The 18,360-nt window shown below is 53.1% G+C and overlaps 1 protein-coding gene across 4 annotated transcripts in view; it reads right to left on the bottom strand.

Annotated features, from left to right (window-relative positions):
* Positions 1-5,215: 5,215 nt before the first annotated feature.
* The window catches only part of TMEM164 (transmembrane protein 164), a 51,339-nt gene continuing 38,194 nt past the window's right edge, over positions 5,216-18,360 (bottom strand). For all 4 annotated transcript variants that reach the window (XM_048514418.1, XM_048514419.1, XM_048514420.1 and 1 more), the window contains exons 6-7: positions 11,325-11,425; positions 5,216-9,999 (exon numbers count right to left, since the gene is read on the bottom strand). In XM_048514418.1, coding sequence (XP_048370375.1) covers positions 9,793-9,999; positions 11,325-11,425 — 308 coding nt within the window. In that variant the 3' untranslated portion in view covers positions 5,216-9,792. The remainder of the gene's footprint in view (positions 10,000-11,324; positions 11,426-18,360) is intronic.

Here is an 18,360-nt window from a genome sequence, read left to right on the forward strand (position 1 = left end):
GGGGGGGGGGGGTGGGGGGGGGGGGGGGTGGGGGGGGGGGGGGGTGGGGGGGGGGGGGGGTGGGGGGGGGGGGGGGTGGGGGGGGGGGGGGGTGGGGGGGGGGGGGGGTGGGGGGGGGGGGGGGTGGGGGGGGGGGGGGGTGGGGGGGGGGGGGGGTGGGGGGGGGGGGGGGTGGGGGGGGGGGGGGGTGGGGGGGGGGGGGGGTGGGGGGGGGGGGGGGTGGGGGGGGGGGGGGGTGGGGGGGGGGGGGGGTGGGGGGGGGGGGGGGTGGGGGGGGGGGGGGGTGGGGGGGGGGGGGGGTGGGGGGGGGGGGGGGTGGGGGGGGGGGGGGGTGGGGGGGGGGGGGGGTGGGGGGGGGGGGGGGTGGGGGGGGGGGGGGGTGGGGGGGGGGGGGGGTGGGGGGGGGGGGGGGTGGGGGGGGGGGGGGGTGGGGGGGGGGGGGGGTGGGGGGGGGGGGGGGTGGGGGGGGGGGGGGGTGGGGGGGGGGGGGGGTGGGGGGGGGGGGGGGTGGGGGGGGGGGGGGGTGGGGGGGGGGGGGGGTGGGGGGGGGGGGGGGTGGGGGGGGGGGGGGGTGGGGGGGGGGGGGGGTGGGGGGGGGGGGGGGTGGGGGGGGGGGGGGGTGGGGGGGGGGGGGGGTGGGGGGGGGGGGGGGTGGGGGGGGGGGGGGGTGGGGGGGGGGGGGGGTGGGGGGGGGGGGGGGTGGGGGGGGGGGGGGGTGGGGGGGGGGGGGGGTGGGGGGGGGGGGGGGTGGGGGGGGGGGGGGGTGGGGGGGGGGGGGGGTGGGGGGGGGGGGGGGTGGGGGGGGGGGGGGGTGGGGGGGGGGGGGGGTGGGGGGGGGGGGGGGTGGGGGGGGGGGGGGGTGGGGGGGGGGGGGGGTGGGGGGGGGGGGGGGTGGGGGGGGGGGGGGGTGGGGGGGGGGGGGGGTGGGGGGGGGGGGGGGTGGGGGGGGGGGGGGGTGGGGGGGGGGGGGGGTGGGGGGGGGGGGGGGTGGGGGGGGGGGGGGGTGGGGGGGGGGGGGGGTGGGGGGGGGGGGGGGTGGGGGGGGGGGGGGGTGGGGGGGGGGGGGGGTGGGGGGGGGGGGGGGTGGGGGGGGGGGGGGGTGGGGGGGGGGGGGGGTGGGGGGGGGGGGGGGTGGGGGGGGGGGGGGGTGGGGGGGGGGGGGGGTGGGGGGGGGGGGGGGTGGGGGGGGGGGGGGGTGGGGGGGGGGGGGGGTGGGGGGGGGGGGGGGTGGGGGGGGGGGGGGGTGGGGGGGGGGGGGGGTGGGGGGGGGGGGGGGTGGGGGGGGGGGGGGGTGGGGGGGGGGGGGGGTGGGGGGGGGGGGGGGTGGGGGGGGGGGGGGGTGGGGGGGGGGGGGGGTGGGGGGGGGGGGGGGTGGGGGGGGGGGGGGGTGGGGGGGGGGGGGGGTGGGGGGGGGGGGGGGTGGGGGGGGGGGGGGGTGGGGGGGGGGGGGGGTGGGGGGGGGGGGGGGTGGGGGGGGGGGGGGGTGGGGGGGGGGGGGGGTGGGGGGGGGGGGGGGTGGGGGGGGGGGGGGGTGGGGGGGGGGGGGGGTGGGGGGGGGGGGGGGTGGGGGGGGGGGGGGGTGGGGGGGGGGGGGGGTGGGGGGGGGGGGGGGTGGGGGGGGGGGGGGGTGGGGGGGGGGGGGGGTGGGGGGGGGGGGGGGTGGGGGGGGGGGGGGGTGGGGGGGGGGGGGGGTGGGGGGGGGGGGGGGTGGGGGGGGGGGGGGGTGGGGGGGGGGGGGGGTGGGGGGGGGGGGGGGTGGGGGGGGGGGGGGGTGGGGGGGGGGGGGGGTGGGGGGGGGGGGGGGTGGGGGGGGGGGGGGGTGGGGGGGGGGGGGGGTGGGGGGGGGGGGGGGTGGGGGGGGGGGGGGGTGGGGGGGGGGGGGGGTGGGGGGGGGGGGGGGTGGGGGGGGGGGGGGGTGGGGGGGGGGGGGGGTGGGGGGGGGGGGGGGTGGGGGGGGGGGGGGGTGGGGGGGGGGGGGGGTGGGGGGGGGGGGGGGTGGGGGGGGGGGGGGGTGGGGGGGGGGGGGGGTGGGGGGGGGGGGGGGTGGGGGGGGGGGGGGGTGGGGGGGGGGGGGGGTGGGGGGGGGGGGGGGTGGGGGGGGGGGGGGGTGGGGGGGGGGGGGGGTGGGGGGGGGGGGGGGTGGGGGGGGGGGGGGGTGGGGGGGGGGGGGGGTGGGGGGGGGGGGGGGTGGGGGGGGGGGGGGGTGGGGGGGGGGGGGGGTGGGGGGGGGGGGGGGTGGGGGGGGGGGGGGGTGGGGGGGGGGGGGGGTGGGGGGGGGGGGGGGTGGGGGGGGGGGGGGGTGGGGGGGGGGGGGGGTGGGGGGGGGGGGGGGTGGGGGGGGGGGGGGGTGGGGGGGGGGGGGGGTGGGGGGGGGGGGGGGTGGGGGGGGGGGGGGGTGGGGGGGGGGGGGGGTGGGGGGGGGGGGGGGTGGGGGGGGGGGGGGGTGGGGGGGGGGGGGGGTGGGGGGGGGGGGGGGTGGGGGGGGGGGGGGGTGGGGGGGGGGGGGGGTGGGGGGGGGGGGGGGTGGGGGGGGGGGGGGGTGGGGGGGGGGGGGGGTGGGGGGGGGGGGGGGTGGGGGGGGGGGGGGGTGGGGGGGGGGGGGGGTGGGGGGGGGGGGGGGTGGGGGGGGGGGGGGGTGGGGGGGGGGGGGGGTGGGGGGGGGGGGGGGTGGGGGGGGGGGGGGGTGGGGGGGGGGGGGGGTGGGGGGGGGGGGGGGTGGGGGGGGGGGGGGGTGGGGGGGGGGGGGGGTGGGGGGGGGGGGGGGTGGGGGGGGGGGGGGGTGGGGGGGGGGGGGGGTGGGGGGGGGGGGGGGTGGGGGGGGGGGGGGGTGGGGGGGGGGGGGGGTGGGGGGGGGGGGGGGTGGGGGGGGGGGGGGGTGGGGGGGGGGGGGGGTGGGGGGGGGGGGGGGGGGGGGGGGGGGGGGGTGGGGGGGGGGGGGGGTGGGGGGGGGGGAGGGTGGGGGAGGGGGGGGGAGGGGGGGGGAGGGGAAGGGGGGGGGGGCGGGGGGGGGGGGGGGGGAGAGGGGGGGGGGGGGGGCGGGGGGGGGGGGGGGGGGGGGGGGGGGGGACAGGGGGGGGGGGGGGGGGGTGTGGGGGTGGGGGGGGGGCGGGGTGGGGGGGGAGGGGGGGGAAGGGGGGGGGGGGGGGGGGGGGGGTGGGGGGGGGGCGAACCTTTGACACTCCAGATGTTATGGACTACAATTCCCATCAGCCCCTGGCAGCATGGCCAATTGGCCATGCTGGCAGGGGCTGATGGGAATTGTAGTCTATAACATCTGGAGTGCCAAAGGTTCGCCACCACGGTTGTAGGGTGTCTTATGAACCAAACCTCTACTTCAAGGGTGTCACCAGTATCAACCCCTTAAGAGGGCTTGTCGGGCTCACCAGCCAGCTGAGACAAACCCCACCCCCTCGGGAGCCTGCTGTGGGAGTGGCCTCAGCAAGCTCACAGGTCTGATAAGATCTCACGAGGGGTTTTGATCCAGGCTAGTGAGTCTGCTGTGAGGTTTTTAGCTGAGGCAGCCACTGCGCGCCCACCCCACCCGCGAGGGGCTCAGCAGCTGAGGCAGCCCAGTGGAACCAAGTCGTATCCAGCCCTCATAACAATGGAGCTCAACACCCCTGCTCTAATTGGTGTTCTTCTTGGTCTGTGTAGATCTGGCCTATGAGATGCAGGTTCCATTATCAGATAATGGTGAAGAGAGAAATGAGCACATCCTTTGTTACTACAAGGCATTTAAAAAACTGCTACTGCAAGCAAGGGGTGATGGAAGAGGACCTGGTGGGGAGCGTTGCATTAATCATGCCTAATAAACAGGTGTCTGTAGCAGCTAGACACAGATCTTACAATTATATGGTTGGTGGTAAGGGGCTCTTCTTAAGCATTTCTCAGGGAATAACTGACAGCAATCTGCAGTTGTTGAAATGAAGACTGGAGTCCATAATATGGGCCGCCCCAAAATTGATCTATTGTATTATGCCTCAGATGAAACTGGGGTGGGTGCTGTGACAGCACAGTGATTTGCCGGCCTGGGGCAAAGGCTAAGTACATTATCCGCAACCCCACCTGGGGTGCGTATTGGCAACAGCAGGAACTGTAACTGTGGGATCAGAGAAGCAAAATTATCAGAGCAGGAGGTTGAAATCCAGGCCCTCCAAAATGGTGGTCTCAGGTGGCTCACTCAGGATACAGCCCAGCTACACAGGTGGAGATTGGGGAGTGGAGGCTTCTATAAGTATGTGAAGAGACAATGGGGCTCAGAAGGTTTGGGTACGGGGATGTACCAAGAAACAAATTTGATCCAGAGCGATGTTACACACAAAAAAACAGGTTGCAGTTGAAATGAAACCAGTTTACTAATGCTTAGCATCAAAAAGGTTCCAGAGTAGCGCAGAGAGGTCAATGAGACAGGAGGCACAGGATCAATAAAGGTAGATGCCCGGCTGAAAGGTAACTTCAGCCTGCCTTAATACTACTGTTTGCCTGATCAAAATGCTGAGGATGCGCTCAACATTAGAAGAGCAACTGACTAGGAAATGCTTCAGGTAATGACAGAACTTTGACACACTGCAAATGATTGTACCTTGGAACAACTGGTCATGGAGCCAGGTGAGGGTGGGAGGTGACGCTGGACTTGTTAGGCTGCGCACGTAGGCCTGATGACTGCAGCACTAGGCAACTCTGCCTTGAAGCAAACAGTTGTGCCAAAACTCCAACACGTTTTATTTTAGAAGAGGAAACTTTAGGATGATCAGCAACCAAAGCTACCCCGTAAGTATCCAGATAAGCAAAACAGAACTGCCCCAACTAGTTCTTCTGAGGCCTAAGGCTCAGTGGTGGGATTCAGCCGGTTTGCACCATTTTGGCAGAACCTGTTGTTAAAATGGTGCTTGTAAACAACCAGTTGTTAAATTATTTGAATCCCACCACTGCTGTGGCTCCTATGCAACTCTCCTTCAGGCTGCTTAAAGCACATTTGAGATTTCAGCCACCTTCAACAGCTGCTTGCAGTATTGTTGTTCAAAGGAAAAATGGCCAGTGAGCGCCTCCCAAGTCCTGAGGGCAGTTTTAGGTCTTGCTTCCATGCTTAGCCACCGTTCTCTGCCTGCACTCCCAAGGAATGGCTACTTTGGATCTATTGCACAGGACGCTTGTGTGATTCTTGTAACCAGTAGCATGTTTGTTCCTTTTCAGTTAATACACTGCAACAACTAAATAGCCAAAGAGCAGAGTTTTATTTATAGAGATGAGACACTGGGGACAGCATTACAAAAAAAATATATCCTGAATACACAAAATTCTCTTGAAAATGTTGCCCGATAACCAGGGTACAGTCAAAAATTTACAAAAATTTACTATACTACAAGTGACTGGGAAGCAGTGGAAAAAGCATCCACGTTGCTCTGGAAGAGAAAAGAGGAAGTCACCAGTTTCAAAACTTCATTGCAGATCATCACGCAGGCAGCAGAAGACTGAATGATCATGACTGAAACAAATGAAATACTGAGAAAAAATACAGAAAAAGCACAGCAAGACAATTTGAAAAGTTAGACAACTGCTTGGCTTTTTTGCCAAAACTGCAAACAGGAAAAATTGTACATCTATCCAAGGACACTTCTGGGAAACAGCAGGTAAACCACCAGAGGGTTCCGCTGGAGGGGGAAGGGGGGCTGAACAAACCTCACTTGGTGTGGTTTGGCAGGGATATAGTAGCAACCCCACAACACGGTTGAGAAACGGGCAACATTATGCCTCTGGAATGTCCTCTTCGTCCCCTGCTCTGAGAAACAAAACCCCCATGAATATTACTACAGAAAATATAGATGGCACAATGTAGCTTAGTTTTACTCCACCCCACCATGGAACCGCAAATGTAGAGAAAATCAGGATGAGAATAAAGATCACAGAGGCCAGAAAATCAAGTATGTAATGAGCAAGGAGCCAATTCTAAAAGAGGAACCAGAGAAAGGCTTTACAAAACACTGAATTTATCAAATGTACAGAAATATCAAAAGCCTGGTGTAGGCTACAGGAGGATAGTAAGTTACACTGAGGTACTCTTAAAACGTTAAAGTGCACAAACGGATTGTTCCCACCACTTGTTTACAAAAGACAGGTGCTGCTGTACAGAACCTAGCCCTCGGGGGTTGTAATAAAGCCCTGGACAGAGCATGGTCAGAGATCGGGCCTGAAAGATCAGACACAGCAGTTGCTGGAAAACTGAATGCATTCTGATAGTGCCACAGGTATCTCTCCCTCTGCATGTCTGTATTGGTTGGAACATCTTTCAGAAGGCATCTCTTAAAACTAGCAAAGCTCAGGCAGACATATGAAATGCCATGATATGACGGACAGCATTCGCTGTGGTTTGAGCACGAGGCTTACCTGTCCCTGTTTGTCTTCTCCAGGGCTGGTACTTGAAGCAAAAGTCACTACCAAAGAAAGATCTCTGCCCAGCATCAAGGTGGATCTACAAGGTACTATTCAACAAAGTAACTTCTGTTACATCCACAGAAGAGAACTTCTGTTGCTGAAGGAAAAACAAGCCAAGTTTGCCAATTCCCTCTTTCTACTACAGAACCCTACCCTACACCCCACCCCATCTCTGGGGGTCCTTTGACACACACACACACCCAGCATAGTTCTGTAGACGGCAGCAAGGGGAGAAAGTAGGGATGGCCCACCCTACCAGCTTCAACCTCCTAGTCGTGCTTGGGATCCAACCCATCAAATAGCTTGTGCCTTGCAGTCCTGTGTTTTGAGCACTAGCAAGAGAAACAAGGAATATTCCCCCCTTTGCACACTTGTCCTGGCTGGCATTCAGAAGCCATTTCTTAAACTGACTACACTTCGGCTATGCTGTGGGGTAGCCATCCACCTCAGCACAGAGACAGAGTAATTCTTGTACCAAAAATCTTGCTTTTCTAGAGGATGCTGGTAACTTCCAGTTCTCACAGTAAAACCAATCAGTTTTTAATGCACAGGTTTTTTAAAACTGGGTGGTTCCACCATTGAAATTTGCCAAGTTAATGGTAAGTCTTTATGCTTCCAAGATATAAAATCCCAAGAAATCTCTATTATTCACAAGTCCATTTGGGGGATGCCCTCGATGCAGGAGTTATCTTTGTTGAATTCTTTGTTGAATTGGCAAATGAGTTGGCCAATTTCAAGGCAGCTCCATGACTGGCAAAAGGAAACTCCGATTATTTACAAAGGAGTATGTTGGAAGTGTTTATTCTACATTGATCTACTCCAGAATAGTAACTTTAACTCACAGTATACTAGAGGATGAATGACAGAATGTAGGACACTGATCTTTACCACTGTGGAAAGCTGAAGTTAGTCCAACAAACAGCCAAGAATTTTTAAGCGACACAGTGGTGTCACACTTGCAGCAAACAAGTCAACTTAGTCAATCAGTCAGATATGTGAATGATACTGTCAATCTGGTAATTCTAAATGAATTTTTAGTGAGTCAAGACTACAAGAAATGCCATTTCTGATTTCATGACCTGCCTCAGGGGGAAAAGGTGGGGTAGACAGGCCTGGACTCTATATGTAGTAGACATTCTTCAGTGCATTTGTATGGAATGCCCCAAAGGGGAAAACAGTAGGAAGGAATTAGTGGAACTGTCAAGAAAGGTAACCTCTCAAAGAGAGCTCCAAGTGCTTGTCACTGAGGCCAGGTAGCCCCAACATACACAAAAATAGGCTGAGAAACTAAGGCAGCAAGCTCAGAGCTTGTGGAAAGGGCCACGCCAGGGGCAACTGTCAAGCAAAACATTCCAGGAGATCCATTCAAACCACAGAACACAATAAAGGTTATGTGGGGGGAGGGGGTTGTGAGAATATTCCTAAAAAACTTGATCACCCTTCAGCTTCGCTGACACAATTAAAGAACCCTGTCTATAACAATTAAATGTATTTATGAAGTTCAAGATATTCGCTGTTTAAAAATATTCCAGGTTTCTGTACTTTTGGACTTATACTGCTGAATGACAGAAAATTCTGAAGTGTTTTCTAACCTGGGGGATGGGGACTCTTCTCTCACACACACACCCCCATCACACCCACCCCTAAAGATACAAGGGATCAATGCTGTACTGTTTAGCTGGGCATTTCGTTGCCTGTTTAGTCCCAAAACAGCAGATGTGCTTAAACAGAGGTGTGAAGATTCACCAGACTAAATGCAACACTATGTGGAACATCTCCTATCACATCTCTCTTCAAAGGAGAAAACAGAGATGAGATGTGCAGGGACGAATGTTGCGCTGGGCTGCGAAATACAAGCTCATCACTGTGCAACCAAGTGCCATTTTGTCGGTTTGTGGCAGTAAAGAGTAGTCACAGTATAACGTCCACAAAATTCCTCACCGGGCCACGATCTGAGATGGTCCAAAGGAGGGGTTTATGAATCCAAAAACAGAAGACCTGGCAACTCTTCTCTGGATGCTAATTCACAAATAACGTCAAGTTTTGTTAACAGGACAGAAATACTTGGTTGTCCCTTCTCCCCTATCCCTCCCACACCCCAGCATCTTCCCTTGTTGGCGAGATGAGCTGACTTTTAAGGCAAGATCTTGAGGTATCGCTGGCTGCATGGGGCAGGACTTGTCCAATTGGATCCATTTGCCCACAGGAATTATGGCAGTGGGGCAGCTTACAATTTCCCAACTGAGGAGATGTAACCTAAGGCATAATGGGGAGGGAGGAGGGGGAAAGAGAATCACACGTTCCTGCAACGCCAGTCCAAAACGGGTGAGAAGATTTCACTGGTCTCCCATCAGTTATGCTAATTCTCACCCAGAATATAAGCCCATTTCATTCTTCCCAAGAAATCCCGGATCCACTTGTGGTGTCTCTACACAGCCAGTGAAACCTGAGCGGTGCTATGGTTCTTCGGGAGAGTAGATAATGCTGCTGAGTAACAGGGCAGCCCTGTGAAAGCTGTCATTAATTTGAGAATACACCTCAGTTTGCAGAGGGGTATAATTTGATCCAAGCCAAGTTGGCAGTCTAAAAGGACAATTATTCCTATTCAAATGTTGCTCACAGCAGAGACAAAATGCACCATAATTTTAAGTCCCTGCTTTGTTAGATGCCAAATTCAGCATCATGGTCCCCCCCGCCCCCAGCTCAGTTAGAAGAGCAATCCCTAGACTACCAGATATGGTGGGATTTGAGCACACTGGAGTGCAGAGGAAAAAGTCAACGGCTGGACAGGACCTTCTTCCCTCTTGTGGCCCACTGTTTCAACTGACTTTGCTAGAACAGAACCTTGCTAATTTATAGGGATGGAACAGGGGACACCTCCCCCCCCCCACAAAACAACTGCAATAGTGTCTGTGGGCAAAATGAAGCAATGAAAAAGGCAACGTCTGCCTTGTGCAAACAATCAGTGCCTTGTATGCCAAACAGAGTGCCCTTCCTATTCCTTTTACTTCCTATAATTAAAATTGGCAAAGTTAAACACACACAGGATAGCTGGTAAAAATAATCATAGTAAAGGAGGCCCTTTACTGGATCCCAAGAGGCGAGGACTCTGAAATTCTTCAGGCTAAAAAAAGGTCCAGGATTCTGCTCTCGAGATTACAAACAGTACAACAAATAAATATCACCCTCTCCTTGGGTAAGGCCACAAATTTCACCATTGGCAGTGGGCATTGAAGAAAATAGTCGGGGTGATGGGGAGAACACTTTCCTTCGCAACATCGGGAACTGCTAATGTGTGATCCCTTACCCATCCCCGGGTCTTTTCCACTGCCTGCAAGCACTTTCCTCTGTGGAGAAGAGTCAATATATTTTCTTAGCCGGGAGCCGAAGCAAATCCACGAAAAACTGAAGGACAGGAACAGCACCGTAAAAGACAATGGTTATGAGTTTCCCATGAACCATCGTCATGATTGTTTGGTGGCCGGATGCCCAGATTCTATACCAGGGGCCATAGAAAGGATCCGAGATGGCCGGGCACAGCATGTTGTTCAAGTTCACTTCTGTGACCTGAGGAACAGAAGAAGGGGGCAGAGAGCAGGTTTTGCTGGTTCTTGTAGCAACTGTTTATCTGACCAACCCCTCACCAACCAAGCAGCAGCAGTTTGTCACTCTCAGACCTTCAGCTTCCATGACTGCCCAATCTTGCCCTTGTTAATGACAACAGGAGCCAGGTGGAGGAGGGGCTCCTAATGTGGCTGCTCTGACGTGGGAAACCTCCCCAGTTTAACTGCCCAGGGACTGAATGCCCCTCCCCAGCACCGACCTTGAACTTTCCACTCTAACCTCTGCCCCCGCCCACGTTCTGTAATGAGAAGTGTTTTATGACATGTTTCTCCTGCCCTCACTCCATGGAGCTCAAGGAAGAACGTGCGGCTCTTGCCGGGTCTCATTTTACTCTGACAATGACTTTGAAAGTGAGGTGTGGCTGCCAGAATCTTACCAGCCCAAGATTGTCCAGTAAATTTTATGGCTGAATGGGGATCTTTATTTTATTTTATTTTAAATTTATTTATTTATTTATTTATTTATTTATTTATTTATTTATTTATTTATTTATTTATTTATTTATTTATTAATTAATTATCACATTTATATACCGCCCCATCCCCTGAGGGCTCTGGGCGGTGAACAACAAAATAATGTTACATAAACAATAATGACAATAAATAATCAATATAAATATATAGCATCATTAAAACATAAAATTACAGCGTTCCACTTGGCGTCCAGTATTAAAACTATCAATAAAAACCCCTCCCAGAGAGGGGGTGGTAGATCTAGATGTCACAGCTCCCAAGATGTTAAAAAGGGAGAGACAAAGAGGGCGCTCACCCTCAACGCCTGGCCTCCCCAAAGGCCCGGTGGAACAACTCGGTCTTACAGGCCCTGCGGAACTCTCCAAGATCCCGCAGGGCCTGGACAGCTGGAGGAAGAGTGTTCCACCAGGCAGGGGCCAGGGCCGTAAAAGCCCTGGCCCGGGTGGAGGCCAGCCGTGTCACTGAGGGGCTGGGAACCACCAGTAAATTGGCCTCTGCCGAATGCAGAGGCCATGTAGGGACATATGGGGTAAGGCGGTCTCGGAGGTACAAGGGCCCCAGGCCGCGCAAGGCCTTAAAGGTTAACACCCATACCTTGTGGATGATTCGGAATTCCACTGTGCAGCTGGCGCAATACAGGCTGAATATGGTCACGGTAGGCACCTCCTGTAAGCAAACGCGCTGCCGCATGCTGGACCAGCCTTAACTCCCGAATCAGGCGCAAGGGCAGGCCAGCGTAGAGCGAACCCAGTTCTAGTCAAACAAGCTAACAGCATTAACACTATAGTCACTCACCAGTCCTAGAATTTGTAAAATGCTGAAGTGATAGACAAACATCAGTCCAGTGGACAGCAGAGCCCACCAGAAATTCCAAGGCGGCTCAGGAGTGTAGATACCTGTTAGAGACAGAATTAAAAGGGGAATATTGTTCAGCCAGGTGGATGGACTTTCAGAGACAAATGACTGCAGTGCCTCTAACAAGGAAGAGAAGCTGAAGCCTGATGCAGTCAATCATCAAGAGGGGTACAGTAGATCTTGAAAAACCACCAGGAGTTGTTAGGCCTTTTGACTACCAGATGCAAGGGAGTTTCACTGACATTCATCCCTTATCTCTCACCCCACCCTTCCCCCTTTGTTGATCTCTCCTTAGGGCAAGAATCCACATTTTTTTATTATCTTCCTGATGACTCTGTGCAAGCCATTCTTTCTAGCACAGCACATTTTGCTATAGGTACTTGAAGGAGAGAAGCACATTCCATATAGTAAAGTTATGTATGCCCTGTGTATTTTTTCCGAACACAGAAACTCAAGCCCCACACACACCCATTACAAGGCCTGCAGCCTTCCAAATTAGACTGTCTGAACATGCAGTTCCCACACAAGTAGATCTTGACATCAATTGCTGCTGGGTTTGGAGAAAGACCAGCATGGAGATGGGACAGAACAAGAACACTTTATACTTCTCCAAGAGCCCCTAGTCTGCTCTTTCTGTACCTCCATTTTGGAACACTACAAAGGATGGTCACAACATGGAGAAGAGCTTCTTGTAATGACCTGCAACTCAACTGCTTCCTGTTACAGTCCTTCAGCTAACAAGCATGTTCATAAGCTAGTTACCATCATCAGTAACTATCACTCTAGTCAGCAAAAATAAATATTACACAATGCAGCTCAGCCAAGAGAGGAATTCTGCCCTGAGAAACTTCGCTGCCCAGGAGGCGAGGTGGCGACGCGCATTCCAGAGAAAGCAGCAGCTTGCAAAGCACAACACAGCTTATACGATTTTCTTAGCCAGTGGATGGCTGAAAATCAGGGCAAGCTGGGGAGCATGTAATGAGCAGACAGCCACGCTCCAAGATGAATCCACAACTGGACTGTAGATGGCCCGTGAATAAGGGTTTGTGTGTGTGCGTGCGAGGTGTTGTCCAGTTACTTCCAACTTATGGTGACTCTATGAATTATTGACCTCCAAAACGTCCTGTCATTAGCAGCCTTGCTCAGCTCTTGAAAACTGACGGCTTTGACTGAGTCCATCCATCTCATGTTGGCTCTTCCTCTTGTCGTGCGGCCTTCCATTTTTCCTACTGGCATTATTGTCTTTTCTAGTGGCTCTTGTCTTCTCACAAGGCTACTTAAAATTAATTTCAAAAAAACAATCTCATTTTAAGTTAAGATTAAAAACAAATCCACATTAAAAATACAGGAAATGGCCGGACCAGAAGTTAAGTTTGATTTTACTCATTCAGGTCTCAATCAAAATAATGGCTTCCTCTAGCACTACCATCTTACTTGACACTATTACTGCTATTGTTAGTGATAACTGTGCTTATGTTGCTTACACCTAAGCTTGGCAAACGAGTGGTGTCTGTATCAACTTGCATTTTATGTTATCCTTCGACGTCACGTATTGTAAGCAATATGGCCAAGTGGTATAGCAACTGACATTTATATATCATGTTGCTATACTGCTTACAACTGTGTACAATATCAATTTTCTCCATATCCATACATGCATACATGCTAACCAAGCACATGACTTGTCTATTTAGCGCAAGTGCAGGTTCTCAAAAAAGCCTACAGTCCTTAAAATGCCACAAGACTTTTTTGTGAGCAGTACCTGATTCAGCCAGCAGAGGGAGAGGTTTACAAATTGAGGTTTGAAAAAAATCACACTCTCACCCAGAGTGACCAGCAGCCTTTCATCTTCTGTTTGCTGTTGCTTACCTCTTGATTCACTCTCTCTTTCTGGATAAAGCAGAAGGTGTCCGTGGAGATAATCAGCGAAAATGGGCAATAGGGAAAAGGGAAGGATTGGGATGAAAAGTACTGAACCACCCCCCAAAGGATTTCACAATTAAGAGGGTGGGGGAATGACCGCAACACCAATATTGTCTCATTTCCCTTTTACATTTAAAACAGCAGTCCTAATCTACTAGGCATACTGAAGCTGGTGGCAATTCCTTTGGAATAAGGATGCTTAGATTTGTTCTGTAAAAAGGTAAGAATTAAAAAAATAAAAGTTGCCTGCCTTTTAACAGTTGTTCAAGTGGTCATCTGGACTAGAAAAGAAACAACTCCAGAAAAGCTCTAGAGCAAGAACTGGTGCTCAAACCTGTCCCTGTTCCCCCCGGACAGTAACACATCACAACGCATGCCCCTCCAGGAGGGGTGAGTACCTTTCCTCTCAGTTCCTTCTGACCAATATACACAGCACTTTTAGGGGCTGGGGAAACAAAGCCAGCTGTGGCGAAGGAAGACAAGTTGTGTAACCACACAGATGTTGATCATCGCAAACACACCAGTTCCTGGCGAAAGAAAAGATTCTTCATCACCTACTTGGTACAAAGGATGCAGGACTTGGTGCCTCTAGTCAGCCCAGAAAAGAGTCAAAGATATTCTGACTGTCAGAGACTGGGAATTTCTCCTCCACAGACAAAGACAGTGTTTGAAATATAGTCTCTGTGCCATCACCTGCAGCCTGAAGGGATGGGGACAGTGTTCCACTGACTACTCTTCACTTTTTATTAACGTTGTTTTTATAAAGAAAAATATGAGAAAAAGAGGGAAAAAAGAAAGATGAAGCAATTCTCACTGAATGCACAGAGTGGCTATTGGCAGAGCAGCCGCAAGAAAAGTGACCAAGAAGGCATCTGTGTGTCTCCTTGAGGCAGACCAGAAGCAACATTATTGTGGGGATGGGGGTGGTCTGAGTGCCAATCTTTAGGCTGGAGCTCCAGTTGTTTCTATACAGGGAAACAGCCTGCACAGAGACCATGAAGAACCAGCAAGATTTCATTTCCATCCTTAATCCCGGATTATGTAGGTTGGTTAGAGTCAGCCTGTTGTGAGATCAATTTCACATCTTCTCAACTTCATTCTTAACTAATGAAAGGGCGGGGCTCATATCTGCCAAGAAAACTCTGCAGTTTCCCAATAGTCTCTAGGGCTATTTACTTGGACCAAGGAAGAGGGGATTGCCTTTCACACATGTTCAGAGGCACTGTTTATGTCCATCTTCCAGGATTCTCTTTTGACACTGAAAACTGTCTGCAAGGAGTCATTCCTGCCCAAATCCAAGCACTATTGGGGTATTTTGCCTTGAATCCTGTTTCTAGAGATGAGCATGCTGGCCTTGAGTTAGCTGGTTTCTTTTAGTGGGATAACTCTGCTTTGGCCTGTCCTTTCAGACAGATGTGAGTTTGGAAAAAGGCAGAAATGATTTACATAGAATTTTTTTTAAAGTTCCCTTTTCTTTCCAATTATATCTAATCTAAAAACAAGTAATCAGAAGGATTGTTAAAATTGTGAAACACAAGTCCCTCCCTCCCTCCCTCCCTCCGGGATTTTTGATCATTGTTTGCAAACCAGCCCTGGCTCCTTTAGTTATGTAACTTCAAAGTGGGAAGAGGGTAGTAATCATAACAGTAAACATAAATAATTCTTCTGTGATTAACCTATAGGAGCACCATGGTACAGCGTGATAAGCTGCAATACTTCAGTCAAATGTTCATGACCTGAGTTCAATCCCAATGGATGTCAGTTTCAGGTAGCCGGCTCAAGGTTGGCTTAACCTTCCAACCTTTCAAGGTCTGTCAAATGAGTACTCACTTTGCTGGGGGTCAAGGTTGAATAACTACACTTTGTACTGGAGCACATTCTCTTTTTCCTAACATTCATCGCTGTTACTGTTAACCTCTTTGCTGCTTTCAGAGTGTTACTTGAAACACATTAATTTCCAGTTAATCAAGAATACAACATCTGGCATTCACCAGATGAACTAGATACTACAGTTTATGGACCTTGTGCAGTCAAGACACTGCTCACCAGCCAACATCCCTCAAAAGACCAAAAGAGGTTACAGGTGAGTGGCTCTCAGCCTTTAATCTACCATCATCTACCAAGTATGCAACATCAAATATCTCCTAAGTCACAAAGAAAAGTTTCACCGGCAGTGGTTTATTATTTGTGTTTTTTGTTCCTCAGGCAGGAGGGAGCATTTCCTCTTTGATTCCTATTTGCCGTGTGAGATTTTTAAGAGCCTGGGGGAGAAATCTAGCAACTGGGATTCCATTCTTAGGGAAAGATGAATGGTACAAAATAACTCTCCAGCACTGGCTGTCGGAAAATACTTACTCCTAGTGGGGAGAAACAGATGCCTAAAATTCCAACCGTCCTACAATACGACCCCCAATTCTGAATGTCCCCCCCACACATACAATTTGTCAATCATACTCAAGAGGCTATATGAGCCCTTTTAAGAATTGCCAGGGTATGGTATTTCCTGTATTCAACAAAAGCAGGAGTGGCATTTTCCCAGATAAGCTGAGCAGAGAAGTGCACTGTTGCCAGACCAGCACCAGAGGGCAGCGGATAGCTGTAAAGGGCACTAAAAAAGTAAAGGGCTGGAAGGACAAGAGGCTGGTGCATCCAAGCCCGTGACAAAAGGTACTGACAGACCATGAACTAGACTAGCCAGTACAATGAACACGTGTAATTTCTGTCTGAAATCAGACCAACAATGAACACCAAGAAGCCAGGCAAGAAGATGCAGAAAGACAAAACAAGCACTGATCCAAGACTGCCAGAGTCCATCGCCAGGCTCCAAATTCAGCAAGTTTTTGGTTGTTGACTCCCTCCGCCCACCCACCCCCCCGCCCCCAAAAGCCTTTATGGTCTTCCAATTTCACACCAGTCATGGAAACGCCTTAGATGGGCTGCAGTGCAAACACTTCCCATCACCACTGCACCCATTTCGTAGCATTGTAATTTGTAGGTGTCTATTCAGTTCAAATCTTATTTACTGGAGGGTGCAGTTAAAAGATCTTGGAGCTGCTAAAACCCAGAGGAAGCAAATATCAAACTCACAACAAAATGCAAAGCTCATATGAATGCCTTGCGCACACCAACACTAACCTCTTGCAAGCTTGAGCGTTCTAATGCATGAGCAGATTTTTTTTACCCTTCAGGACTCAACTCTCCCCACCCCCCAAGGCAGGGCTCAATCTCCAAGGCAGAGGGCAGTTTTGTGCACAGAAGTTGCCCCCTTTGCCACAGCAAACAGTTTTTATTATTGCTATGTATATAGCACACTTGCATTCCTAGTACAAGACCAACATTTGTAAGTAGAATCTGAGAGGCAGTGTTAACAGAGCTGAAATCTCTTTACTGGTTCCAGTTTTGTCTTCATGTGGAATGACCAAGCAGTCGAGTATTTCAATGATTTTTGACCCACACATCCTCTCCACCTACAAAAGATTGGTGTCTGTCTAAATTTTTGCTCATGTTGAAGATAAACTAGATTATCAGACCATCAGGATATCCGATATCAAAACAAAGATTTTTTAAAAAATATATGCTGACCCACCTTCTTTCAAGAAACAACCTGGATTAAAAGCAAGCCTTTTTATTTATGACTAGAGATACGCACTTCAAAATTGTACTTCAGGAAGGGTATGATTTTTGTTATCCCAAAATTTGGAAATGTTGCTCTCAATCCAGAAATCCTTTTCAGGGATTTTTTGCACGTTTGGGAATACTGACACCTGAAATTCATGTCCACGACCCTGTCCCAAATGGGTTTGCTTCAACACACTAACAAATCATCGACTTATTTGATAGATTCTCTAACATTCCACATGACCAAAGGATTGGTCCTCATGGGCTGCAGATAACGAAAATATGGACATAACTCTTCTTCATGTAAATGTTACTGTAGATTGTGAGTCTCTTCAACTATTCCTTTCCTTGTAACGTCTCCTGTTCTTCTGTCTCGTCATGACAGGCGCTGGCTATCACAGATTTATGTAGCAGCGTCTAAATCCTGTGCTAAGATAATTAAATTAGATTTGAAGTAATTACCAGGCAGGCCTGCCTTTCCCACCACCAATAATGACACGGGTCTGTGCCTTTTCCTGACTGAGCAATAATCCAATGTTAAACTATATTCTATATTGTGCAAACTCCCAAGTTTGCATAATTATCAAGCTATGTGACTGAAGTGCACATGTACTGGCCATAAACTGAGTCAGTTGATTGGTTCATCCAGGTCAATACTGTCTGCTCAGACTGGTAGCGGCTCTCTAGAGTCTCGGGCAGAGCTCTTTCCCATCTCCTGCTGCCTGGTCCTTTTAACTGGAGGTGCCAGGGACTGGACCTGCATGCCAAGAAGATGCTCCACCAGCACCTCCCTGGATCCTAATTCAAGATCACTCTGCTTATATGGTTTAATGTCATGTTGCTACTGTCTAAAAGCTAACGTGCGAAGCAGACTTCCTTGCACAAAGAAAGAGAACGGTTAATTTTTAACTGACACCCCCCACCCCCCAGGGCTGAGGAAACAGGGACAGTGAAGTGATGTCCTGGGCCTTATATGCCCTTTACATTGCAAAGACCATTAATTCGTGGGCAGCAGGACATGACCCCCAAGTCCGAACGCTGGGTTCACCACCCACAGGAGACTTTTCAAGTTTGAAGCATACATTAAAGGGCCACAGGAACAGCAGGCCTCACTCTCTCCCTCTTCCCACTGATCCTGCTGCCTCTCCTGAACCCATAACACTACCAACATTTCAGGAGATCAATCTTCAGTGCTCCCGGGAGTGTTTCAGGTCCTTTTGGATATTCCCAAGAGAACCAGAAACAGCACACTTTGGGGATAAATATCAGTTTAGGAATATCTGAATTCACAACTCTAAAGATAGTCCTACCCCTATTAATACAAGAATTACTTATAAGTCATATATATGTCTACATTATATAGGAGAAATTATTACGGTCCAGTGACGCAGTCAACTTCTCTCAATTGCGCACACATCCTTCTGTTGCCATGAGT

Source organism: Sphaerodactylus townsendi, linkage group LG13 (assembly GCF_021028975.2).
Source record: "Sphaerodactylus townsendi isolate TG3544 linkage group LG13, MPM_Stown_v2.3, whole genome shotgun sequence".
Lineage (NCBI taxonomy): Eukaryota > Metazoa > Chordata > Lepidosauria > Squamata > Sphaerodactylidae > Sphaerodactylus > Sphaerodactylus townsendi.